A 26,763-nucleotide genomic window follows, 5' to 3' on the forward strand; every position below is an offset into this window, starting at 1 on the left:
GTGTTCGCCGGGCGGCGGAAGATGGCGGCCGCCGAAGGGGTCTGGTCCCTGTACAACTTGTTGAGGTGAGGAGCCGGTCGTGTGCGCTCACAGACGTTTTCTGTTCTATAGTGGTACTTGCCTGTCCAGTATAGCTATATTTTGCGGGGAAATGGCCTTCCTTGTCATGAATCTAAGGTAATTTCTTAGGCCAATGAGCAATCTTCCGTTTTCTTGGAAGTCTCCTATATAGGCTGAAACAGACTAGGTCTTGACTCAGTTTTCCGCGTTTTCTTCTGCTTTACTGTTGACTGAGGGGTCGGGTTCCCTTCCCTGTTTCAGCTTTTTCTTTCTCTTTCACACTCTAATTAGTCTGTCATAAATTGTTCATATTCATTCCTCTTTTTTCTTTATGATTGAGCCAGAGACATTTTCCAATCTATCATGTCTCTTTTCGTTAAAGAAACAGGATCTTCCTTCTCATCTTAGTTTCTCCTCTTAAACTCACCAAAGCTTCCATTGTTAACACGTCACTTAATTATAAAACTTAGGTTGAATCCTCTGCTTTTTGACAATCTGTTATTTTAATTTTTACGACTGATGTAAAAAGTTACATAAAATATATAACCTTTTACATCAATCGTAAAATTTTTTTTAAAAAGATAATTTGAAGTGCAGATTACACTAGTGGATTTTAGTTAACAGTATGCAAAGGTCATTTATAAGATTTCAGAGTCTGTATTGCAACTGACATTCAGAAATTGCATAACTTGTCAAATCTGGTCTATCATCAAAGAATATCTGTAACTACCTGAAAAGTTAAATATATTCTAAACCTAAGATCAATATGTATTAAAATATACTCGCTTTTCCTACTACATATCTAAGTGAGCCTGAACTTTCGTCATATACTTCAACAAAAACAACACATCACTACAGATTTAATGCAGAAATAGAAAACAGGAGCCACTATCTGGTTTCACGTCAAGCCAAACATTAAAGAGATTTGCAAAAAACGTAAAACATTGGCACCCTTCTTGCTAAATATCTTTTTTTAGTTTGGAAAATACCGTTTTTTAATAAAAATATGTTAATATGTAATGAAATAATTTTAATTTTAAATGAATTCATAAAAATGCTTAAATTCTTTAGTTTTCATTTCTAATATACTAAATATTGGTAGATATAAGCAGTGTAAACCACTGGTTCTCAACTAGGGGTGACTTTTGCCCTTCACAAGACATTTAGCATTTGTCAGTATCTGGAGGGTTTTTTTATTTTTTTAGAGATAGAGTATTGCTCTGCTGCCCAGGTTGGAGTGCAGTGGCATGATTATAGCTTACTACAGCCTCGAACTCCTGGGCACAAGCAGTCCTCCCACCTCAACCTCCCAGTGTTGGGATTACAGGCATGAGCCACCATGCCCAGCTGATAATTTTGATTGGGAGGGTGCTACTGGCATTTAGTGAGTCAAGATCAAAGATGCTACAAAATGTCCTATAATGCATAGGACAGCCTCCCCAACAAAGAATGATTTGGTCCAAAATGTCAGTAGTGTCAAGGATGAGAAACTCTGATGTAAACAAAAGCTCTGTTGGATCCTTGGTAAAATTTTTAAGAGTATAAAGGTGTTCTGAGACTAAATTATTTTAGCTTTGAAATAAAGTGCTTATGTGGGATTTCAAATAGAATCAATTACCTCTTCAAGTACACAATTGGAAATCCCACATGAGATTTGTTCACAGTAGGAACAAATGAGGATTTCTTCACAATAGGAAATCCCACGAGAATTTTCTTTCAAAATAATATCGATAAAATATTTATTTCTGGTCAGGTGCAGCAGTTCATGCCTGTAATCTCAGTGCTATGGAAGGCCAAGGCAGGAGGATCACTTGAGCCCGGGAGTTTGAGACCAGCCTGGCAACATAGCAAAACCCTATTTCTACAAAAAAAAAACAAAACATTTTTTAATTAAAAAATGTTGGGTGCAGTCGCAGCATCTCAGGAGCCTGAGGTGGGAGGATCACTTTAGCCCAGGAATTTGAGGCAGCAGTGAGCTATGATTGCACTACTGCACTCTGACCTGGGTTACAGAGTGAAAACCTGTATCTAAAAAAGCAAAATTTACTTTTCTGATGAATTTGTATGTTTTCTTTTATTTTTTTAATTGCATTTTAGGTTTTGGGGTACATGTGCAGAACATGCAAGACAGTTGCATAGGTACACACATGGCATTGTGTTTTGCTGCCATCCTCCCTTTCACCCACATTTGGCATGTCTCTCCAGGCTATCCCTCCCCCACTCCCCCCCACCGCTGTCCCTCCCCTATTCCCCCAAGTAGACCCCAGTGTGTAGTACTCCCTTCCATGTGTCCATGTGTTCTCATTTTTCATCACCTGCCTATGAGTGAGAATATGCGGTATTTCATTTTCTGTTCTTGTGTCCGTTTGCTGAGAATGATGTTCTCCAGATTCATCCATGTCCCTACAAAGGACACAAACTCATCCTTTTTGATTGTTGCATAATATTCCATGGTGTATATGTGCTACATTTTCCCAATCCAGTCTATCATCGATGGGCATTTGGGTTGGTTCCAGGTCTTTGCTATTGTAAACAGTGCTGCAATGAACATTCGTGTGCATGTGTCCTTATAGTAGAATGATTTATAGTCCTTTGGACATATACCCAGTAATGGGATTGCAGGGTCAAATGGAATTTCTATTTCTAAGGCCTTGAGGAATCGCCACACTGTCTTCCACAATGGTTGAACTAATTTACACTCCCACCAACAGTGTAAAAGTGTTCCTATTTCTCCACATCCTCTCCAGCATCTGTTGTCTACAGATTTTTTAATGATCGCCATTCTAACTGGCATGAGATGGTATCTCAATGTGGTTTTGATTTGCATCTCTCTAATGACCAGTGCTGATGAGCATTTTTTCATATATTTGTTGGCCTCATGTATGTCTTCTTTTGTAAAGTGTCTGTTCATATCCTTTGCCCATTTTTGAATGGGCTTGTTTGTTTTTTTCCTGTAAATCTGTTTGAGTTCTTTGTAAATTCTGGATATCAGCCCTTTGTCAGATGGGTAAACTGCAAAAATTTTTTCCCATTCTGTTGGTTGCCGATTCACTCTAGTGACTGTTTCTTTTGCTGTGCAGAAGCTGTGGAGTTTGATTAGGTCCCATTTGTCTATTTTGGCTTTTGTTGCCAGTGCTTTTGGTGTTTTGGTCATGAAGTCCTTGCCTACTCCTATGTCCTGGATAGTTTTGCCTAGATTTCCTTCTAGGGTTTTTATGGTGCCAGGTCTTATGTTTAAGTCTTTAATCCATCTGGAGTTAATTTTAGTGTAAGGTGTCAGGAAGGGGTCCAATTTCTCCTTTCTGCACGTGGCTAGCCAGTTTTCCCAACACCATTTATTAAACAGGGAATCCTTTCCCCATTGATTGTTTTTGTTAGGTTTATCAAAGATTGTATGGTTGTAGATTTGCTGTGTTGCCTCCAATTCCTCTGTTCTGTTCCATTGGTCTATATCTCTGTTTTAGTATCAGTACCATGCTGTATTGATTACTGTAGCCTTGTAGTATAGTTTGAAGTCTGGTAGTGTGATGCCTCCTGCTGTGTTCTTTTTGCTTAGAATGGATTTGGCTATGCGGGCTCTTTTTTGGTTTCATATGAAGTTCATGGTGGTTTTTTCCAGTTCTGTGAGGAAAGTCAATTGTAGCTTCATGGGGATAGCATTGATTCTGTAAATTACTTTGGGCAGTAAAGCCATTTTCACGATATTATTTCTTCCTAACAATGAACATGGAATGTTTCTCCATCTGTTTGTGTCCTCTCTGATTTTGTTGAGCAGTGGTTTGTAGTTTTCTTTGAAGAGGTCTCTTATGTTCCTTGTAAGTTGTATTCCTAGGTATTTTATTCTTTTTGTAGCAATTGTGAATGGCACTTCATTGTTGATTTGGCTGTCTTTCAGTCTGTTATTGGTGTATAGGAATGCTTGTGACTTTTGCACATTGATTTTATATCCTGAGACTTTGCTGAGGTTGCTTATCAGTTTCAGGACTTTCTGGGCTGAGGCGATGGGGTCTTCCAGGTATACTATCATGTCGTCTGCAAATAGAGACAGTTTGGCTTCCACCTTTCCTATTTGAATACACTTTATTTCTTTTTCTTGCCTGATTGCTGTGGCTAGAACCTCCAGTACTATATTGAATAGGAGTGGTGAAAGAGGGCATCCTTGTCTAGTGCCGGATTTCAAAGGGAATGCTTCCAGTTTTTGCCCATTCAGTATGATATTGGCTGTTGGTTTGTCATAAATAGCTTTTATTACTTTGAGATATGTTTCATCAATACCGAGTTTATTGAGGGTTTTTAGCATAAAGCGCTGTTGAATTTTGTCAAAGGCCTTCTCTGCATCAATTGAGATAATCATGTGGGTTTTGTTTTTGGTTCTGTTTATGTGGTGAATTACGTTGATAGACTTGCGTATGTTGAACCAGCCTTGCATCCCCGGGATGAATCCTACTTGATCATGATAGATAAGTTTTTTTATTTGCTGTTGAAATCGGCTTGCCAATATTTTATTGAAGATTTTTGCATCTATGTTCATCATGGATATTGGCCTGAAGTTTTCTTTTCTTGTTGAGTCTCTGCCTGGTTTTGGTATCAGGATGATGTTGGTCTCATAAAATGATTTGGGAAGGTTTCCCTCTTTTTGGATTATTTGGAATAGTTTCAGAAGGAATGGTATTAGCTCCTCTTTGTGTGTCTGTTAGAATTCGGCTGTGAACCCATCTGGACCTGGGCTTTTTTTGTGTGGTAGGCTCTTAATTGCTGCCTTGACTTCAGACCTTGTTATTGGTCTATTCATAGTTTCAGCTTCCTCCTGGTTTAGGCTTGGAAGGACGCAGGTGTCCAGGAATTTATCCATTTCTTCCAGGTTTACTAGTTTATGTGCATAGAGTTGTTTGTAATATTCTCTGATGATGTTTTGAATTTTTGTAGAATCTGTGGTGATTTCCCCTTTATCGTTTTTTATTGCATCTATTTGGTTGTTCTCTCTTTTCTTTTTTATCAGTCTGGCTACTGGTCTGTCTATTTTGTTGATCTTTTCAAAAAACCAGCTCTTGGATTTATTGAGTTTTTTGAAGGGTTTTTCATGTCTCTATCTCCTTCACTTCTGCTCTGATCTTAGTTATTTCTTGCCTTCTGCTAGGTTTTGAGTTTTTTTGATCTTGCTCCTCTAGCTCTTTCAATTTTGACGATAGGGTATCAATTTTGAATCTCTCCATTCTCCTCATATGGGCACTTATTGCTATATATTTTCCTCTGGAGACTGCTTTAAATGTGTCCCAGAGGTTCTGGCATGTTGTGTCTTCGTTCTCATTGGTTTCAAAGAACTTCTTTATTTCTGCCGTCATTTTATTGTTTATTCAGTCAACATTCAAGAGCCAGTTGTTCAGTTTCCATGAAGCTGTGCGGTTCTGGGTTGGTTTCTGAATTCTGAGTTCTAATTTGATTGCACTATGGTCTGAGAGGCTGTTTGTTATGATTTCAGTTGTTTTGCATTTACTGAGGAGTGCTTTACTTCCAATTATGTGGTCAATTTTAGAGTAGGTGTGATGTGGTGCTGAGAAGAATGTATATTCTATGGATTTGGGGTGGAGAGTTCTGTAAATGTCTATCAGGTTTGCTTGCTCCAGGTCTGAGTTCAAGCCCTGGATATCCTTGTTGATTTTCTGTCTGGTTGATCTGTCTAATATTGACAGTGGAGTGTTAAAGTCTCCCACTATTATTGTTTGGGAATCTAAGTCTCTTTGTAGGTTGTCAAGAACTTGCCTTATATATCTGGGTGCTCCTGTATTGGGTCCATATATATTTAGGATTGTTAGCTCTTCTCGTTGTATCGATCCTTTTACCATTATGTAATGACCTGCTTTGTCTCTTTTGTTCTTTGTTGCTTTAAAGTCTATTTTATCAGAGATGAGAATTGTAACTCCTGCTTTTTTTTGCTCTCCATTTGCTTGGTAAATCTTCCTCCATCCCTTTATTTTGAGCCTTTGTGTATTCTTACATGTGAGATGAGTTTCCTGGATACAGCACGCTGATGGGTTTTGGCTTTTTATCCAATTTGCCAGTCTGTGTCTTTTGATTGGTGCATTTAGCCCATTTACATTTAGGGTTAATATTGTTATGTGTGAATTTGATACTGCCATTTTGATGCTAGCTGGCTATATTGCCTGTTAGTTAATGCAGATTCTTCATTTTGTTGATGCTCTTTATCATTTGGTATGTTTTTGGAATGGCTTGTACTGGTTGATCCTTTCTATGTGTAGTGCCTCTTTCAGGAGCTCTTGCAAAGCAGACCTGGTGGTGACAAAATCTCTGAGTGCTTGCTTGTTTGCAAAGGAATTTATTTTTTCTTCACTTATGAAGCTCAGTTTGGCTGGATATGAAATTCTGAATTGAAAGTTCTTTTCTTTTTTTTTTTTATTTTTTGGAGGTTTCAGTGGGACGGGAGAATCACAAGGAATCAGGTGTTCAGAGGAATGTATTAAGTAAAGGTGAGGAACTAGGATGTTGAAAAGTAAAAAAACGAGAGAAGTAGAGGAAGAAAGAGGAAGAAAAAGAGGGAGAGAGAACAGGAATATTGCTTCATTCTAAAAATGGGTATTAATAATGGCTGATCAATATTTTGTGTATCTAAATCTCAACGAGATTTAATTTAGGGTTTTAAATTTAATTTAGGGTCGCTTTAAATTTATGGTTGCTGCCATTTGATGTTAACTGGCTATTTTATCCGTTCGTTGATGTAAATTCTTCTTTATGTTGATGCTCTTTACTTTTTGATATATTTTTAGAAAGGCTCATACTGGTTGTTTCTTTCTATGTATAATGCTTCTTTCAGAAGTTTTTGTAAAGCAGGCCTGGTGGTAATAAAATCTCTGAGTACTTGCTTGTTCATAAAAGATTTTATTTTTCCTTCAATTGTGAAGCTTAGTTTGGCAGGATATGAGATTCTAGGCTGAAAGTGCTGTTCTTTAAGTATGTTGAATATTGGCCCCCACTGTCTTCTGACTTGTAGGGTTTCCGCTGAGAGATCTGCTGTAAGTCTAATAGGCTTCCCTTTATGGGTAACCTGGCCTTTCTCTCTGGCTGCCCTTAGTATTTTCTCCTTTGTTTTGATCCTGGTGAATCTAATGATTATGTGCCTTGGGGTTGCTCTTCTTGAGGAATATCTTTGTGGTGTTCTCTGTATTACCTGGGATTGAATAGTGTCCCGCTTTGCTAGATTGGGAAAATTTTCCTAGATAATATCCTGAAAAGTATTTTCCAGCTTGGATTCATTCTCTCCATCACATTCAGGTACGCCAATCAAATGTAGATTGGGTCTTTTCACATAGTCCCATATTTCTTGGAGACTTTGCTCATTCCTTTTCATCCTTTTTTCTCTATTCTCGTCTTGTCGTTTTATTTCATTAAGTGGAGAGAGATCCAAGATGGCTGATCACTAACAGCTCAGGATTGTAGCTTCCAGTGAAAGCTCAGAGAACGAGAGGACGCCACACTTTCAGACGAATTTTCGTTGCTCATGGACCAGCAGATTTCTAGTGGAGGAGCCCCCCGGGTCACCAGCGCAACTCTTGTGGCCGGTGCAGCGGTTTTGCCGGCACCTTGGCGCGGCAGCTCTTCATGCAGAGTAAACGGGACTGGTTCCCTTACTGACCGGTGTTTGGAAAGTTCTTTTCTTTAAGGATGTTGAATATCGGCCCCCACTCTCTTCTGGCTTGTAGAGTTTCTGCCACGAGATCTGCTGTGAGTCTGATGGGCTTCCCTTTGTGGGTACCCGACCTTTCTCTCTGGCTGCCCTTAGTATTTGCTCCTTCATTTCAACCCTGGTGAATCTGTCAATTATGTGCCTTGGGGTTGCTTTTCTTGAGGAATATCTTTGTGATATTCTCTGTATTTCCTTCATTTGAGTGTTGGCCTGCCTTGCTAGGTGGGGGAAATTTTCCTGGATAATATCCTGAAGAGTATTTTTCAGCTTGAATTCATTCTCTTCATCACATTCAGGTACACCTATCAAACGTAGGTTAGGTCTCTTCACATAATCCCACATTTCTTGGAGACTTTGTTCATTCCTTTATGCGCTTGTTTCTCTAATCTTGGTTTCTCATTTTATTTCATTGAGTTGATCTTTGACTTCTGATATTCTTTCTTCTGCTTGGTCAGTTCGGCTGTTGAAACTTGTGCATGCTTCGTGAAGTTCTCGTATTGTGTTTTTCAGCTCCTTCAATTCATTCATATTCCTCTCTAAGTTGTCCATTCTTGTTATCATTTCCTCGAATCTTTTTTCAAGGTTCTTAGTTTCTTTGCATTGATTTAGAATATGTTCTTTTAGCTCACAGAAGTTTCTCATTACCCACCTTCTGAAGTCTGATTCCATCATTTCATCACCCTCATTCTTTGTCCAGCTTTGTTCCCTTGCTGGTGAGGAGTTTTGGTCTTTTGTAGGAAGCAAGGTGTTTTGGTTTCAGGTGTTTTCCTCCTTTTTGCACTGGTTTCTTCCCATCTTCGTGGGTTTATCCACCTGTGGTCTGAGTAGTTGCTGACTTTTCGATTGGGTCTCTGAGTAGACACGCAGATGGTTGATGGTGAAGTATTTCTGTTGCTTGGTTTTCCTTCTGACAGTCTAGCCCCTCTGCTGTACGACTGCTGAGGTCCACTCCAAGCCCTGCTTGTCTGGGGTACACCTGTAGCAGCTGCAGAACATTGAGGGATGCTACCAGTTTCTTCTTCTTCTATCTTTGTCCCAGAATAATCCCCACCAAATGTCAGTCTGATCAGTCCTTTTGGATATACAGGGGTCAGGGAGCTGCTTGAGGAGACGGTCTGTACTTTATAGGAGCTCACGTGCTGAGCTGTGAGCTCCGTTGTTCATTCAGGACTGTTAGGCAGATACTTTTATGTCTGCTGCAGCAGAACTCATAAAACCCTTTTTTTTCCCTCAGATGCTCTGTCTTGGGGCGTTAGGGCTTTCTTTATGAGTATCCATTGCACCTTCCTGCCTAGCTAGGAGGCAGTCTAGTGACTATTTGCCTGCTGAGGCTCCGCCCTGTTGGCATTGGCTCCGCCCTACTGTCGTGGGCTCTGCTCTCTTGCTGTGGGATTTGCCCTGTTGCTGTGGGCTCCACTCTGTTGCCTCTGTATTGGCGGAATCTCTCTGTTATGGCGGGTTGCCTCAGCAGTGGTAGGCTGCGTCAGCAATGGGAGTATACCTCCGTAGGGGCGGAATGCCTCGGCAATGGCGGACTACCCTCCCCCACCGAGCTGCACCATCTAGGGCTCAGTTGTGTCTGCAATGAAACTCTCAACCCCAAGCGTATCGAATTGCCGCCCTGCTTGTCCCTGTGGGGGTGGGACCCGCCAAGCCTGGTCACCTGGCTCACCGCCTCAGAGCCCCTCTTTTTCCCTTTTTTAAGTAGAATGGTTGACTCTCTCCCAGGTATTTCAGTCACCCGCTGATAGGGGACCGGGATCCGTGCGATTTCCCATGCAGCGATCCACTGCGCCGGCTCAAATGTTGCCTCCCAGGAATCTCCTGGTCTGGCTCACTGTCCAAGTCCCATTCAATCAGATGGATATGCTAATCTGCCCTCCCAAATCTCAGATTGCTGGTTTAACAGGGCATCCAGACCAGTGCGCCTTGTGCAGAGTGCTGCTGTGCTGTGGTGCCGGCCGAAATAGCAGCGCCGGCCAAAACCGCCACGCCGGCGTTCCGTGTGTCTCCTACACCTGGGGATCCCCCCCCATTCGGTGGGCAGCAAAGATCCGTCTGAAAATGCGGCCTGAACTCACCCTCTACACCTTCACTGAGAGCCGCAACCCCGAGCTGCTACCCCACCATCTTCCGGGTCTCCCGAATTTGTATGTTTTCATGTGGACTGTGAAAACTATGTGATACTGTTTGGCCATGACCCCACCCAAATCTCAAGTTGAATTATATCTCCCAGAATTCCCATGTGTTGTGAGAGGGACCTCGTGGGAGATGATTGATTCATGGGGGCCAGTCTTTTCCCTGCTAGTGATAGAGAATAAGTCTCATGATAATGAATAAGTCTCACGAGATCTGATGGGGTTTATCAGGGGTTTCTGCTTTTGCTTCTTCCTCATTTTTCTCTTGCCACCACCATGTAAGAAGTGCCTTACACCTCCTGCCATGATTCTGAGGCCTCCCAGCTATGTGGAACTGTAAGTTCAATTAACCATGGTGCCCTGTGTCCAATTAAATCTATTTTTGTTCCCAGTTTCGGATATGTGTTTATCAGCAGTATGTAAATGAACTAATGGGGTGCTGCTGAAGAGATACCCAAAACTGTTGAAGTGACTTTGGAACTGGGTAAAGGCAGAGGTTGGAACAGTTTGGAGGGCTCAGAAGAAGATAAAAAAATGTGGGATAGTTTAGAACTTCCTAGAGACTTGTTGAATGACTGAACAAAATGCAGATAGTGATATGGACAGCGAAATTCAGGCTGAGGTGGTCTCAGGTGCAAATGAGGAGCTTGTTGGAAACTGGAGCAAAGATCACTCTTCTTATGTTTTAGCAAAGGGACTAGTGGCATTTTGCCCCTGCCCTAGATATTTGTGAAACTTTGAACTTGGGAGAGATGATTTAGGGTATTTGGCACAAGAAATTTCTAAGCAGGAAAGCATTCAGGAGGTGACTTCGGTGCTGTTAAAAGGATTCCATTTTAAAAGGAGAACATTAAAGTTCAGGAAATTTGCAGCCTGACAATACAGTAGAAGTAAAACACATTTTTTAAGGACAAATTCAAGCTGCCTACAGAAATTTGCATAAGAGGCAAGGAGCCTAATGTTAATCTTCAAGACCATGGGGAAAAATGTCTCCAGGCCATGTCAGAGACCTTCACAGCAGCCTCTCCCATTACAGGCCTGGAGGCCCAGGAGGAAATAATGGTTTTGTGGGCTGGGTCCCTGGTCCCCATGCTGTGTGCAGCATAGGGACTTGCTGCCCTGTGTCCCAGCTGCTGTAGCCGTGGCTGAAAGGGGCCAACATAGAGCTCATGCTGTGGCTTCAGAGGGTGGAAGCCCCAAGCCTTGGTAGCGTCACATGGTGTTGAGCCTGTGGGTGCACAGAAGTCAAGAATTAAGGTTTGGGAACCCCCACCTAGATTTCAGATGTATTGAAATACCTGGATGCCCAGGCAAAAGTTTGCTGCAAGGGCAGGGCCCTCATGAAGGGCCCTCTGCTAGGGCAGTACAGAAGGGAAATGTGGGGTTGGAGCCTCCACACAGAGTCCCTACTGGGGCACTGCCTAGTGGAGCTGTGAGAAGAGGGCCCCTCCAGACCCCAGAATGGTAGATCCACCGACAGGTTGCACTATGTTCCTAGAAGAGCTGGAGACACTCAACACCAACCCATTGAAGCAGCCAGGAGGGAGGCTGTAGCCTGCAAAGCCACAGGGGCAGGGCTGCCCAAGACCATAGGAACCCACCTCTTGCTTCAGCGTGACGTGGATGTGAGACCTGAAGTAAAATGAGATCATTTTGGAGCTTTAAAATTTTACTGCCTCACTGGATTTCGGACTTGCATGGGCCATGTAACCCCTTTGTTTTGGCCAATATCTCCCATTTGGAATGGCTGTACTTACCCAATACCTGTATCCCCATTGTATTTAGAAAGTAACTAACTTACTTTTGATTTTACAAGCTCATAGGCAGAAAGGACTTGCCTTGTCTCAGATGATACTTTGGACTGTGGACTTTTAGGTTAATGCTGAAATGAGTTAAGACTCTGGCGGACTGTTGGGAAGGCATAATTGGTTTTGAAATGTGAGGATGTGACATTTGGAGGGGCCAGGGGCAGAATTATATGGTTTGGCTGTGTCCCCACCCAAATCTTAAGTTGAACTATATCTCCCAGAATTCCCATGTGTTGTGGGAGGGACCCAGGGGAAGGTAATTGAATCACGGGGGTCCATCTTTCCCATGCTGTTCTTGTGATAATGAGTAAGTCTCACAAGATCTGATGGGTTTATCAGGGGTTTGCGCTTTTGCTTCTCCCTCATTTTTCTCTTGCCACAACCGTGTAAGAAGTACCTTACCTCCCACCATAATTCTGAGGTCTCCCCAGCCATGTGGAACTGTAAGTTTAATTAAACCTCTTTTTGTTCTCCATTTCAGGTATGTCTTTATCAGCACTGTGAAAACGAACTGATACACTATGCATTAGTTTCTATTTGCTTAGCCTACTAAGCAGCCCACAGGCCAGTCTGCTATTCACTATTTAACTTTTGGCATTTTATTATTTTTAAATCTTATAAGCTCTCTTCAAATCCCTTATAAAAAAAACAGGCAGAATATGAAAAATATTAGGTTAGGTTCCAACTGTATTGGCAACCCTAAAAGAAAAGCACCTTGACATTTTATTTTAACATATTTTAAGCAACATCTGAAGAGGTAATAAACTTTTGCATCAGTCATATATTTATTGGATGCCTTCTCTGTGCCAGGCATCATACTTGGCATTGGGGATATTATAGTGAGCAAGCCTGGGCCCTTGTTTTTGCAGAGCTTCAGTCCACCTGACAGTAATAGAGAACCTTTAACAGTCACTTTGTGAATGAGTTTATTAATGAATATTAGTAGAACATGAGTGGGTTTCTGGCGGCTCATTCAGAGGCACATAAGGGAAGATAGTAGTATTAGGTCATGTAAGTAGAGCAAATACAGAACTGAAATAGAAGTGGAGAAATCTAAGTTACATTCCTTTATCCCAGAAATGGTTCTACTTGAGGTGAAGTGACAGAATGAAGAAGATTTACTCTCTTACCAGACTTTTAACTAATGGAATATTGATCATTCAAAAGACATATTTCTTTGGCACCTAACCCTCAAAATGACAGTATGCAACACATTCTTAATCATGTTTTATTTAGATTAAGTTACATTTGTTTTTAATCCCATAACACATAAACTTAGGAGAAAAGGGGTTCAGTGTTGATTTTCACTGCTGATTAAAGTATGTTAAATTGGTAACATGCTAGGGGGATTTGAATTAAAGGGGCCTTATCCTTTTAATATTGGATATTTAGCAGCATTAGAATTTTCATACTTGAGTATTTTGGAGTTAGCAGACTTGTTAAAGACAATTTTTTGTCACTAATCTATAAAGTAGATATGTCAAAGCAGACTCTAATTTATAAATTTTTAAATGTACATGTCACATTGATTCTCAACTTTGTCCTCTTATTTCAGGTTTTTTAATTCATTATTCTTCCCTGGGCTAATTGTATGTGGAACTTTATGTGTATGTTTGGTCATTGTCCTTTGGGGAATCAGACTGCTGCTACAGAGGAAGAAAAAATTAGTGTCAACTAGGAAAACTGGGAAAAATCAAATGGTGATTGCATTTTTTCATCCGTACTGCAATGCTGGCGGAGGAGGAGAAAGAGTTTTATGGTGTGCTTTAAGAGCCCTGCAGAAAAAGTAGGTATGCATCTGTCTTAGCTAATTTGCTATATTGTTCCATTTCTTAAAAATTGTTACCCAGAAATTCATCTTTCTGAAGCACCTAGTAGTAAAAACTGAATTCCTTTTTAAACTGTTCTTCAATAAGAAAACATTTCTTTCATGTGCCCGCATGCCTTATATGATCCTATTCAATTTCTGTTGCTATGATAAAGAATTAGACAAGGCCAGGCATGGTGGCTCTCACCTGTAATCCCAGCACTTTGTGAGGCCATGGAAGGTAAATCACTTGAGCCCAAGAGTTTGAGACCAGCCTCAGCACCATGGTGAAACCCTGTCTCTACAAAAAATTAGCTGGGCCTGATGATGTGCACATATAGTCCCAGCAACTCCAGAGGCTGAGGTGGAAAGATTGACCGAGTCTAGGAGGTCAAAGCTGCAGTGAGCTGTGATTATGCCATTCACTGCACTTCAGCCTGGGTGACAGAGTGAGAATCTGTCTCAAGGAAAAAAAAAAGGAAAAAGAAAATAATGGACAGTGGATGGGGAAAACTTCTGCCTTTTTTTTTTTTTTTTTTTTGAGTTGGAGTTTCGCTCTGTTGCCAAGGCTAGAGTGCAATGGCACGATCTCGGCTCACTGCAACATCTGCCTCCTGGGTTCAAGTGATTATCCTGCCTCAGTCTCCCAAGTAGCTGGGATTACAGGCACCCACAACCATGCCCAGGCTCGTCTTGAACTCCTGACCTCAGGTGATCTGCCCACCTTGGCCTCCCAAAGTGCTGAGATTACAGGCATGAGCCACCATGCCCAGCCAACATCTGCTTTTTTATAGCATAATTTAATGGGAATAACTGGTTTCCTTGGGAGAGTGTATACAGAAGAGATTAAGTAATAAGCCAAAATATAACAAGTACCTTAGAGCACTTTAAGCCTCAATACTTTCAGGCAGTTGCGGCACACAAGAATAATCTTTATTAAAGCATCTATTTGACTCGAATTTTTCTATCATTACCAGCTGGATAGTCTCAAGTTACCATGTTAGAAGGAATATGGTGTTACACATCTTTGAATATTTTTGTCTTCCTTATCTCCATCCCAATACCCCAAAAATATTTATGATTCCCTTTTAGAAAGGAAAAAGCATAATAGTTTTCATTATTTTATCATATGAGGAAAACTGTTATTCTTCATGGTTACCCTACTTCCTGGTATGTACCCTTCGTTCAGTGCCAAGGCCTTCACAGAATTCCCTCAGCTGTACCTTTCTGTAATTTTGGCCCATCCTAGCTTCCAGCCCTGTATTTGCTCTGCCATCTTCTGTAACTGCCTAAATACAAAGAATTCTCTTAAGTCCAAACTCCTTGATGCTTTTCCTGCTCTCATTGGTACTACATTTTTCTTCTCTAACTAGATTATCGACCTCTTGAGGGCAGTGGTAAAGTTTCGTGCTATCTGTACACATAGTCCCCAGCAGAAAAAACCCAAATCATTAATATGACTTGGAAGATACTTTTTCATCTTGCTCTGGCTGCATTGTGTTTCTCATCCCTCCCCATTCCTTCACATGTACTCTGCTCCAACATGCAGAATATAGCAGTAACTTGATACTTTAGATTGAGTGACCAGGAAAATCGCTGATAACACTTAACCAAAATCTGAATGATAAAAACAGCTGCATTTATTGCTTGATGATTTTATGTCAGGCATTGTTTGAAGTGCTTTACACGTGTTAGCTTACTTGATCCTCAGAACAACAGCCTTATGCAGTTGTTACCATTATTCTCATTTGACAAAGAAGGAAACTTGGGGCACTAGAGCCCATGTTCTGAACCACATGCTAAACTGCCTGGCTTATGAAAAGACAGAGTGAAAATGAGAAAAGGGAATTCAGAGTAGAGGAAACAACCACTTCAAGTCCCCTAAGGCCGGTTGGAGCTTGGCATGTTCAAAGAAAAGAATGTCAGTTTGGCTGCACCCTGGAGGGCAAAGGAAAGCATGGGAAGGAAGGTGACAGAGGGAGGCAGTTTCCAGATCACACAGGACTTGAGTGAGCAGGGAAATTAGTTCAGATTTTATTCTAAGTGCTATAGTAAGCCAGTTTTGGGGTTGACTGTTCTGTGACATAGTTTAGGGGTTGCGATGTTTGGTCTCCATCATACTGTTGCAGTTAGGTGGCAGCTGGGGCTGGAGGCATCTGAAGCCTTCTTCACTCACATTCTCATTCCTGGGCTGGGATGATTGGAACTGCTGTGGGCTGTCCCGCATCTCTCACTGAGGGGCTTCTTCATGTGACTGGGTTGAGCTTGTACGCAACAGAGCAGTCACGGGCTGGTTAGACTCGTACACGACAGCCGTCTTCTCCTAGCATGAGCATTCCAAGAGACGGGAAGTAGGAGCTGCCAGTCCCTTAGAGTCTATGTTGAGAAACTGGCAGAATGTCACTTTTGCCATATTCTGTTGGTCCAAATATGTGCCCAGTGTTATTCCAGAGTAGGGGACATAGATGCCACCTCTCAATGGGAAAAGTATCAAAGAATTTGTGGCCTGGCTGGGCACAGTGGCTCATACTTATAATCCCAGCACTTTGGGAGACCAAGTCTGGCAGATCACTTGAGGCCAGAGTTTGAGACCAGCCTGGCCAACATGGCGAAACGCCGTCTCTACTTAAAAGATACAAAAATTAGCTGGGCATGGTAGTGCACACATGTAATCCCAGGAGTGCTGAGGCACGAAAATCACTTGAACTTGAGAGGTGGAGGCTGCAATGAGCCAAGACCATGCCACTGCACTCCAGCCTGGGCAACAAGACAGTAAGACCCTGTCTTTAAAAAAAAAAAAAGGAATTTGTGGGCATTTTTAGGCCACCAGAGATCACAATCTTTTTCTGTTTTAAAAGGCTCATTCTGCTAGGTAAACAGTAACTGGGAAGGGCCAGAGAGGAGCAGTTAGGCTGTCATCCTTTAGGCCTCCGCAGCACCCTGTGGCTGTCTTTATCCACGCATAGCACACGGTTTTGCAGTTATTTGTTTTGCATGTCTGTTTTTTCCACTGGACTGAGCTCCTAAAGATAAAGACTCTCTCTCTCCACATCCCCAAAACCTGGCACCTCATACTAGATGCTTAAAATGTTTTATGACTTAAAGAATAATATAAACAGTCAGGGGAGACCAAAGCATTACAAGTCTTAAGAATATACTTTTAGATATTTTCAGACTGATTAGTTGTGATACAGGCACAAGATCTAGCTTTTAAAGCCTTTTTGCATTTTTCAGATAAAAACCCTGAGCATTACTTTAGCCTTGCGAGCCTATCAAAAGACATGTTTGTTGATGATATTTTATTACCATTTTTTACTAAGACCACTGTCAAAGCTTTTGAGTATTTCTTGAGAACATCTCATTCATAAATCAACACTTTTTGTTGATGCTTGTTCTGTGTGAAACTCTAAGTGGAGGAAATAGCAAAGAACTAGAAGTCACAGTCTAATTTGAGGGACTGTAGTTCTAATTCAGTAAATAAAAAACAGAAAACATCATTTTTACTATAAAAATAAGCTTCTTGATGACTGTAAGAAAACAGTTATCTACAACTTTTTCTTGATTTTAACCTGATACTTTTTTTTTTGAGACCAAGTTTTGCTCTTGTTGCCCAGGCTGCAGTCCAATGGTACAATGTCAGTTCACAACCTCTGCCTCCTGGGTTCAAGCGATTATCCTGCTTCAGCCTCCTAAGTAGAAAAAATCACAGGTGCCCACCACCATGTCCGGCTAAGTTTTGTAACCTAATACATTCTTAACCACTACATTCTGTTTTAGGTATCCTGAAGCAGTTTATGTTGTTTATACCGGCGATGTTAATGTCAGTGGTCAACAGATACTAGAAGGTGCTTTCAGAAGATTTAACATCAGATTAATTCACCCAGTCCAGTTTGTTTTTTTAAGGAAACGCTATCTTGTGGAAGATTCACTCTATCCTCACTTCACACTGCTGGGCCAAAGTCTAGGATCTGTTTTTCTCGGCTGGGAAGCTCTAATGCAATGTGTTCCTGATGTTTACATCGATTCAATGGGATACGCTTTTACACTTCCTCTGTTTAAGTATATAGGGGGTTGCCAAGTTGGAAGCTATGTTCATTATCCTACTATCAGCACCGACATGCTCTCTATAGTGAAGAATCAAAATGTTGGACTTAATAATGCGGCCTTCATTACCAGGAATCCTTTTCTCAGCAAAGTAAAGCTCATCTACTACTATTTATTTGCTTTTATTTATGGACTTGTTGGTTCTTGCAGTGATATAGTCATGGTCAATTCTTCTTGGACACTAAACCACATTCTCTCACTGTGGAAAGTTGGGAATTGCACTAACATTGTTTATCCACCTTGCGACGTGCAGACATTTCTAGACATTCCCTTACATGAGAAAAAGACAACCCCAGGACATTTGCTGGTTTCTGTTGGCCAGTTTAGGCCGGAAAAGAATCATCCATTGCAGATCAGAGCCTTTGCTAAATTGCTGAATAAGAAGATGGTTGAGTCATCTCCTTCTCTTAAACTTGTCCTCATTGGAGGTTGTCGTAACAAAGATGATGAACTTAGGGTAAACCAACTGAGAAGGCTGTCTGAGGATTTAGGAGTTCAAGAATATGTGGAATTTAAAATAAACATTCCATTTGATGAATTAAAGAATTATTTGTCTGAAGCAACAATTGGTCTGCATACCATGTGGAACGAGCATTTTGGGATTGGTGAGTTTGGCCTTTAAACAACTTGTTTGGTGCCGTGAGATACACACTTCAGGTTCCTTTGATAAAATGGTAATACTCTAGAAGTCTGCATCGTGCCCTAATTCTCCTCCCCTAACCCACCAAATATATTTTCCTCATTTGAGACATTGTAAGATTGTACTTAATAATAGCAACTAGTATTTATTGACCAATTCCTGTGTGGGGGCCACTGTTGAGATTTTTACACATATTATCTAATTCAAACCCCTCTAAACCTCTATTTGATGGGTGTTATTGTTATTCTCATTTTATAAATAAAGAAACTCAGGCACAGGGAGGTTTAGAAATTGCTCAAGTTCAGTTACACAGTAATTAAGTGGGTAGAGCCTGGATTCTAACCCAGATAGCCCCTGCTCTTAACGGTAACATTTTCTCTCCCCATCTAACCCCACTACATACTTACTGGTACAGATTCCCAGGCTCTACCCTAATCCTACTGAATGGCCAGATGGAAATCTCTGGACCAGGCCTAGGTAGATGTATTTTGATAGTGCTGCTTACGTGATTCTGTTATGCATCAAAAGTTGAAAACCACTGTTTGCATAGGGGCTTCTCACAGTAATTCTTTTAGTCTTTTATTGATTCTACCCTCACCAATGGAATGGCCCTCTGCTTTGTGCCAGATCCCATCATAAGTCTTCAACTTCAATCTCCTTGCCCTTTAGCCTTGTTTTTTCTGGCACAAAGTGCTATCTCTGTTCTGACCTTTTAAGCACGCTATAAAATCAAGTACTGCTTTGTGTTTAATGTGGGTCCGTATATGTTTCTTAAGTGCTTTGTGCCCCACACTGTTAGTTGTTAGGGAAAATTAGGATAACATAAAAGTGACATTTCCTAAACTAAGACTGCAATTTCTCTTATACTTTTTTTTTACTCCTAGTTAGTAGTATAGTACTAGGCCCAGACATTCAGCAAGAACTTGTTGACCCAACCTTTTGCATGGGATCTGACCTCCTGTGCCTCCTTACATAGAAACTTACTAAGCCTTCATTCTGTGCTAGGGACTTGGGTGGATACTAGGGATGTTGTGGAGACCAGAGCTGCTTAGCCTGTCAGAGGCTTCCCACCCTCTGATGGTACCAAAAGGCTACACAGGCAAGTGCTATGCCATGTCCTGTACCAGGTGCTGTGCTTAGGAAGTGCAGGGTGATGTGAGAGTGCCAAAGAGAAACACCTAAGGGGGCAGGGAACAGTTGTCCAAGGAAGTGATGTGACACTTGAGCAAGAACCGAACAATAATTAGAGGTTAACCAGGAGAGGGGAGAGTCCCCAGTAGAGGGAACAGCACTGTGACTGGAGTGACAGCAGATACATCCATAGGAACACTCAGCAGGAAAACAACAGAGAGGTGATCTGGGCCAGGTTAAGCCAGCAGAAAAGAATGTCAGGATTTTAAGTGTTGTATGTAAAAGCTTTCTGATTCCTCCCATCTATTCTGGCTACATGGGGAGTAGATCAGTGAGGAGCAGGGAGAGCAAGACTGGAAAGGCAGTAACATGAACTGGCCTGCTATAGCAGCCCGGGCGGAGGTGCTAGTGAGCTGAACTTGGTAGGGGAACATGCTTGAGAGAGATTCTGCTGTAGTATTGACCAAGACTTGGTGATTAATTGGATGTGTTAAATGAGGGAGGAAGAGAAGACCACCTAGAGTTTTGGGAGCTGGGCAGCTATGAGAATGGTGTTGGCTTTCTCCCAGAGGGGAAATCCATGAGCAAATGCCATTGATGAGCCAAGTTTTGAACCTGCAGAGTTTGAGTTCGTCTGTGGGACATGTGAGGGCATGTGTCCAGGAGGTCGTTGTATATACCTCTGAAGTTGAAGAGAGGAATCAGTTCTGGAAATAGAAATGGAGGATTGCCCTTGTACAAGGTAGTTATCAAAGCTCCCGTGGATGGGGATATGATCGCCTGGGGAATGTGTATAGAGCGAGAAGAGGCTCTCAGTACAAAATGTAGAGAACAGGAACAGCTGAGAAATTGAGAGAAGAAATGGAGAAAGGAGGAAAGCCAGCCAAATGCAGTGTCTTGGAAACCGAGGAAGAGAGTGTTTTGAGAAGCAGAGAGAGGGCAGATTCCAACTGATGCTGCCCAGATACTGGGGAAGGTAAGGCAGTCACTGGTGACCTGGGTAAGAGCAGTCTTAAGGGAGAACTAGAAGCAAAAGTCAGACAGTAAGCAAAAATTACAGGTTGAGCACTCGGAAGTGAACAAGTAGAGTTGGTAAGTGCAAACCACACTTTCAGTAAGTTTGTGAAGTGCAGCAGGGAAGAAGAGACAGTGGCTAGGGGTGTTGCTGTAGGACCTGAGGAAGGTCATGTGGCGCCCTCACTTTAATGCTGATAGGAAGGAGCCAGTAGAGAGGGAAAGGGTGACATTGATAAGACGCGGGTCTCTGAGAAAGTACAGGATGCTCTTCAGCCTCAAGCAGAATACGGTATGAGCTACTGAAATCTGTTCTACAGGGATTTTACCACTGTTTTAAAAACATTTAGAATTATTTCATTTCTCTCCTATACATCCAGGATGACATCAACTCTGTATCATCCTTCAGAGAATTGGGAAAGCAGTCACTTAAATCATTCTCTGAAGGGCTTAATTCTCTTAGGAATACAGCTAAGAAACACTGGCTAGAGTAATTTATATTTCATGTGTATCATTTAGCAGAAACTAACCACAGCTTCCATTTAGTTCAACACTGCTGTTGGGCACACAGTAGTCTCAAATTTGCCAGAAACCCAGGCAGTAACATAAGCGCCGCAATAGTATGCTTCACTTAGGTGATTCACATTTTTTATTTTTCCTGCTAATAATGTAATTTGAACTATTAAAATTTTATTTTTGATATCTTTATACTCCTTTTGTTTTTCTAATACCTGTTAATGTTCTACCATCTTGGTAACATTCTCTATTCTTTTTTAATGATCTGCAATATATCTGTTTTTTAATAGGCTAGTCTTCCATCTACTTGTCTATTTTAATTGAGAGTGAGGCCGCAGGCTAGGTGTGGTAGCTCATGCTGGTAAATCCCAGCACTTTGGGAAGCCAAGATGGGAGGATCACTTGAGGCTAGGAGTTAGAGGCCAGTCTGGGCAACATATTGAGACCCTAGCTCCACAAAAGAAAAAAGAATGAAGCAGCATTATTGTGAAGCTTTGAAAACTAAAAAACTTAAAATTATTTTATTTTGTATTATAGAAGTTAAATAAGCAAATGTCTAGACATACATTTAATTTTCTCATAAGTCCCTTAAAATTTTTGAAGATTTGTACTCATTCTTATGAACATACTCAAAAACTTAAAAGACTACATGATTTTTGTTTCTTTTTCAGGAGTTGTGGAGTGTATGGCAGCTGGCACAATTATCCTTGCACACAATTCAGGGGGCCCAAAGCTTGACATTGTTGTTCCTCACGAAGGAGATATAACTGGCTTTCTGGCTGAGAGTGAAGAAGGCTATGCTGAAACTATGGCTCACATTCTTTCCATGTCTGCAGAAAAGAGACTCCAAATCAGAAAAAGTGCCCGTGCATCTGTAAGCAGATTCTCTGATCAGGAATTTGAAGTGGCATTTCTATCATCTGTGGAAAAGTTATTTAAGTAATCTCGTATCTGTAACATTAGAGATATTTTATATAAAATGGTTAAAAACCTTCATATGTAAATATTTTTCTAAATTCAATCTCATTTGTCAAATCACTTTACTTTAGGAAACAAGAAAGAAAATTTCCTTTTATAATAAAAGGAAGTGTTGAAAGGAAAATAGATGACCAGACTTCGGCTTTCATTCTTGGTCCACGTGAGAGAAGCTGGCTGCTGAAATGAGTGCGAACCAGGTTGTGGAGAGCCTTCTGGCTTTGAGCCAACAGGAAGAACTGGTGGATTTGCCAAAAGACCACCCCTTGAGTGAGAGTGAAGATGAGGGGGACAGTGATGGAGAGAGAAAGCATCAAAAGCTTCTGGAAGCAATCCATTCCCTTCATGGAAAGAATAGACAGAAATTGACTGAGAGGTCTGAGGCTGGAATGAAGGTGTCAGAGTTCAATGTCAGTTCTGAAGGATCAGGAGAAAAGCTGGTCCTTGCAGATCTGCTTGAGCCTGTTAAAACTTCATCTTTTTTGGCCACTGTGAAAAAGCAACTGAACAGAGTCAAATCAAAGAAGGTAGTGGAGTTACCTCTTAACAAAGAAAAGATTGAACAGATCCACAGAGAAGCAGCATTCAGTAAAACCTCGCAAATCCTCTCCAAATGGGACCCTGTCATCCTGAAGAACCGGCAGGCAGAGCAGCTGGCTTTTCCCCTAGGGAAGGAGCAGCCAGCCATTGCTCCCATTGAACATGTGCTCAGTGGCTGGAAGGCAAGAACTCCCCTGGAACAGGAAATTTTTACCCTCCTCCACAAGAACAAGCAGCCAGTGACAGACCCTTTACTGACTCCCGTGGAAAAGGCCTCTCTCCAAGCCATGAACCTGGAAGAGGCAAAGATGCACCGAGCAGAGCTTCAGAGGGCCCGGGCTCTGCTGTCCTACTATGAGGCCAAGGCTCAAAGAGAGAAGAAAATCAAAAATAAAAAGTATCACAAAGTTGTAAAGAAAAGAAAGGCCAAGAAAGCCTTAAAAGACTTTGAACAACTGCAGAAGGTTAATCCGACTGCAGCACTGGAAGAACTAGAAAAAATTGAAAATGCCAGAATCATAGAAAGAATGAGCCTTAAGCACCAATCCAGTGGGAAATGGGCCAAGTCAAAGGCAATTATGGCCAAATACGACCTGGAGGCTCGCCAAGCTATGCAGGAACAGTTGGCCAAGAACAAAGAACTGACAGAGAAACTCCAGGTAGCCTTTGAGAGTGAAGAAGAGGAGGGAGGCACAAAAGAAGAAGAAGAAGTCTTTGTTCCTGAGGTAGTAAATGAAGTGCAGAAGAATGTGGATGGACTGAATCCCTGGATGCTCAGGAGCTACACCAGTGACACCAAAGAGCTTGCAACCCAGGAGGACCCTGAGCAATTGCCAGAGCCCGCAGCCCATGAGGTTTCTGGAAGTGAGAGAGAAGAAAGACCAGTGGCAGGGGAAGAAATTCCTTTGAGAGGATTTGAGGAAAGGAGATCCCTTAGAAAAAGATCTGAGCTCAACCAGGATGCCCAGCCAGCAGGCAGTCAAAAAACAAAATATTCTAGCAGCCAGGAGGTGCTGTCTGAATTGAGGGCACTAACTCAGAAACTGAAGAAAAACCGTCAGTCCAGAAAACAAAAAGCAAGTTCAGAGGGGACTGTTCCCCAGGTCCAGAGAGAGGAACCTGCCCCAGAAGAAGAGGAGTCCCTGTTGCTAGAGAGGCCAGGGAGAGTACAGACTTCTCTGGAAGAGGTAGAAGTGCTGGGAAAAGAAGATTGTTTTCAAAATAAGGGGCTTCCCAGACATGTGTTAGAAGGGCAGCAGTCAGAGAAGACCCCAAATAATTGGCCTGATGCCCCTAAGGAGAAGAAGAAGGAGCAAATGATCGACCTACAGAACCTCCTAACCACACAATCTCCTTCCATGAGGTCTTTGGCAGTTCCCACAACAATAGAGGAGCTGGAAGATGAAGAGGAGAGAGACCAAAGGCAGATGATAAAGGAAGCTTTTGCTGGGGATGATGTCATCAGAGATTTCTTGAAAGAGAAGGAAGCCGCAGAGGCGAGTAAGCCAAAAGACGTGGACCTGATACTACCTGGCTGGGGTGAGTGGGGTGGTGTTGGCCTAAAGCCCAGTGCCAGGAAAAGATGCCGGTTTCTCATTAAAGCCCCAGAGGATCCTCCAAGAAAAGATAAGAATTTGCCAAACGTGATCATCAATGAGAAGTGCAACATCCATGCAGTGGCTCATCAGGTACGAGTACTTCCATATCCATTTACCCACCATCAGCAATTTGAAAGGACCATCCAGACCCCCATAGGATCCACATGGAACACCCAGAGGGCTTTTCAAAAGCTGACTACTCTCAAGGTCATTACCAAGCCCGGCCATATCATTAAGCCCATAAAAGCGGAGGATGTGGGCTACCAGTCTTCCTCAAGGTCAGACCTGTCTGTCATACAGAGAAATCCAAAACAAATCACCACATGTCACAAACAACAGCTGAAGAAAAACTCTGTAGATTGAGTAGCTGGAGGAGTGACAGCCTGGAGCCTCGACTCCACTTCCTTTGGTCCAGTTTTACTCTGCTACAGGGTGGATTCCAAAACTGGTTCACCACATTGCACGTAGTTGAGCCACATTTAAAAAAAAAAGAAAATCGATGACCATTAATTAGCACTTTAGAATTTATCAGACATTTTTAGAACAGAAAAATTTGGTACATTTAAATTCTAAACAATACAGTGGTTGACCCTTTTGAATGTACCTAATGATTTCCTTAAAAGAAAAAAAAAAATTTTTAAACAAACTTGTTTAGTCATCTTCACAAAGCATACAGTCAAGAGGTGAGACTGACTGATGCTTTATAGGTGTGTGTAGGTAGGACAGTAGAGGCCAAGGTGCTGCCAGTAGTCCTTTCCATACTAGGTACTGGTGAAAATTGTTTTTGTTTAGTGCTGTCAGCAGATTTGTGTGGGTCTCATTATCCCTTAACAGCTCTGCATTACAGCCTGGAAGTCAGCTTTAAATCATTTAAGAGAACTTCAGGTTGTTTTTCTGACAGTGATTATGCGACATACAGATACATCCACAGGGTGTCTTACCAGCATAATGCATCGTAAGATAGCGAAGTGGCATTTTGAAAAGAGCACTGGGCAAGCAGTTAGCATATCTGGGCCTACCTTCAGCTTCATCATTCACAAACTTCTGACCTTTTGATACCAAAGCAGCTCCTTTATCTTTCTGAGTCTGATTTTTCATCTGTAATCTGGAGTTGTTAATTCCAGTCCCTACTACCTTTTAGAGTTGGAATCAGATGGAAAGTTTGTGAAACTACTTTGAAAATTGAGTTACTGGCCGGGCGTGGTGGCTCACGCCTGTAACCAAACACTTTGGAGGCCAAGGTGGGCAGATCACCTGAGGTCGGGAGTTCAAGACCAGCCTGACCAACATGGTGAAACCCCGTCTTTTAAAAAAAAAAAAAAAAAAAAAAAAATTTTTTTAAAAGAAAATTGAGTTACTTCAATTAAAGGTCGTGTTACATAGTAAATGTCTTCTATAATCCTATCTTTATTAATGCATTACAACGGAATGTAGATTCTTAGTTACTAGGCCAGTAGCTAGGAATTGGTATAAATTTAATGCAACTTCTATCCTGAAAAACTAGCATGGAAAAGTGAATACATATGTGGGCGGACATGGCTATAAAGACCTAAAACTTTTACATTTTCTGCCTATATTATCCTTCCTAGTACAGTGAATTGACCGCCTCCATAGCCTGATTCATCTTTGTGCTAAGGGGCAAATGAAAGGGTATATTATTCCTTTGCAGTCTTTTCTCAGTCATTCACCAATCTGGCCAGCTTATCTACTCCCAATTAGGTTGTTGATATATCTGCAGGCCATCTGTCATCAGATCAAAAAGTAGCAAAACAGAGGGTCAGTCACAGGATGTTCTGACACACCATTGTAACTTTGTGTTAGAGATGATCCCATTTAGAAAAAGACTGGTAGAAATTGGAGTGAAAGGAACCCTACAGATTTTCTAGCCCAGTTCTCTCTTATTTTCAGCTTTACAGACAAGAACAATTTAAATCTAAAGAATTTAGCAGACTCCTTCAGTGTCACAAAGCTGTTTAATGAAAGAATCAAAATTATAACCTGGATATTCTGACTCCTGGCCCAGTGCTTTTTCTGACTTTGTAGCCACACTTTGAAGTAGGATTCATACTGTTACCACTCAGCCTACTTACCTACACAGAGAAAATTATGGGACCAAAGATAAATAAATTGAAACGTCCAGAGAAAAAGGAGAGGCTATAGTAAAGAGTTTTCTGGAATTCCATAAAATATATTTTAAGCTTACGTCTTCTAAATAATTTTCATATATCACAGATAAATCGTTGGAAGATATAATTTGCATATATGTTCATTATCAGTGTTCCCAATGTGCTATTATATGTATTCTATTTTTTCTGAATGACAGCATGAAAAGTGTCAAAGTGGTACGTCTGCTAGTATCTGTCTGCAGAACTTCAGGATGACTATTAATTTCTCTCAAATGTCATTTTTGATGGTCCAAGCCTGCTATGTTTTGAACCCATAGCAGTGGAGATTTGTATTCTTATTTACAGTTGTGTACTATAAAATGTGTTACATAGGCTTTGTGTAATAATTATTTGTAAATATGATTAAGATTTGTATTTAGACATGATTTACATCTAGGAGATATAAAGTCTGTCTAAATATGATTTAAATAAGTGATTTTTCATTCCCTTGGATTCTTTCCAGCATGGTGCCTTTTGTACGCCTCACATGATCATCTTGTTCTCCCACGAATATTCCCAAGCTCCATATGCCAATAAAAGAAGAAAGAAAAATAAGTTTGTCTTGCTT

At 41.4% G+C, this 26,763-nt stretch overlaps 2 protein-coding genes across 7 annotated transcripts; both read left to right on the forward strand.

Annotated features, from left to right (window-relative positions):
* LOC100387786 (ALG11 alpha-1,2-mannosyltransferase) lies at positions 1–21,999 on the forward strand. The gene is made up of 4 exons (XM_002742648.6): positions 1–65; positions 13,261–13,491; positions 17,290–18,221; positions 21,589–21,999. Exons 1-4 carry the CDS (start codon positions 22–24, stop codon positions 21,858–21,860), a joined length of 1,479 nt encoding a protein of 492 aa, XP_002742694.2. The 5' UTR covers positions 1–21; the 3' UTR covers positions 21,861–21,999.
* On the forward strand, positions 1–26,747 carry LOC118153073 (U3 small nucleolar RNA-associated protein 14 homolog A-like). 6 transcript variants are annotated; one of them, XM_078353562.1, is made up of 5 exons: positions 1–65; positions 13,261–13,491; positions 17,290–18,221; positions 21,589–21,856; positions 21,967–26,747. In XM_078353562.1, the coding sequence occupies exon 5, from the start codon at positions 22,078–22,080 to the stop codon at positions 24,391–24,393; it is 2,316 nt and encodes a 771-aa protein (XP_078209688.1). In that variant the 5' UTR covers positions 1–65; positions 13,261–13,491; positions 17,290–18,221; positions 21,589–21,856; positions 21,967–22,077; the 3' UTR covers positions 24,394–26,747. The 6 variants fall into 6 exon arrangements, with proteins under 6 accessions (XP_078209688.1, XP_078209723.1, XP_078209791.1 ...); XM_078353597.1 differs by having other exon boundaries at positions 21,589–21,791; XM_078353665.1 differs by lacking the exon at positions 17,290–18,221 and having other exon boundaries at positions 21,589–21,791.
* The last annotated feature ends 16 nt before the right edge of the window (positions 26,748–26,763 follow it).

Source organism: Callithrix jacchus, chromosome 1 (genome assembly GCF_049354715.1).
Source record: "Callithrix jacchus isolate 240 chromosome 1, calJac240_pri, whole genome shotgun sequence".
Taxonomy (NCBI): domain Eukaryota; kingdom Metazoa; phylum Chordata; class Mammalia; order Primates; family Cebidae; genus Callithrix; species Callithrix jacchus.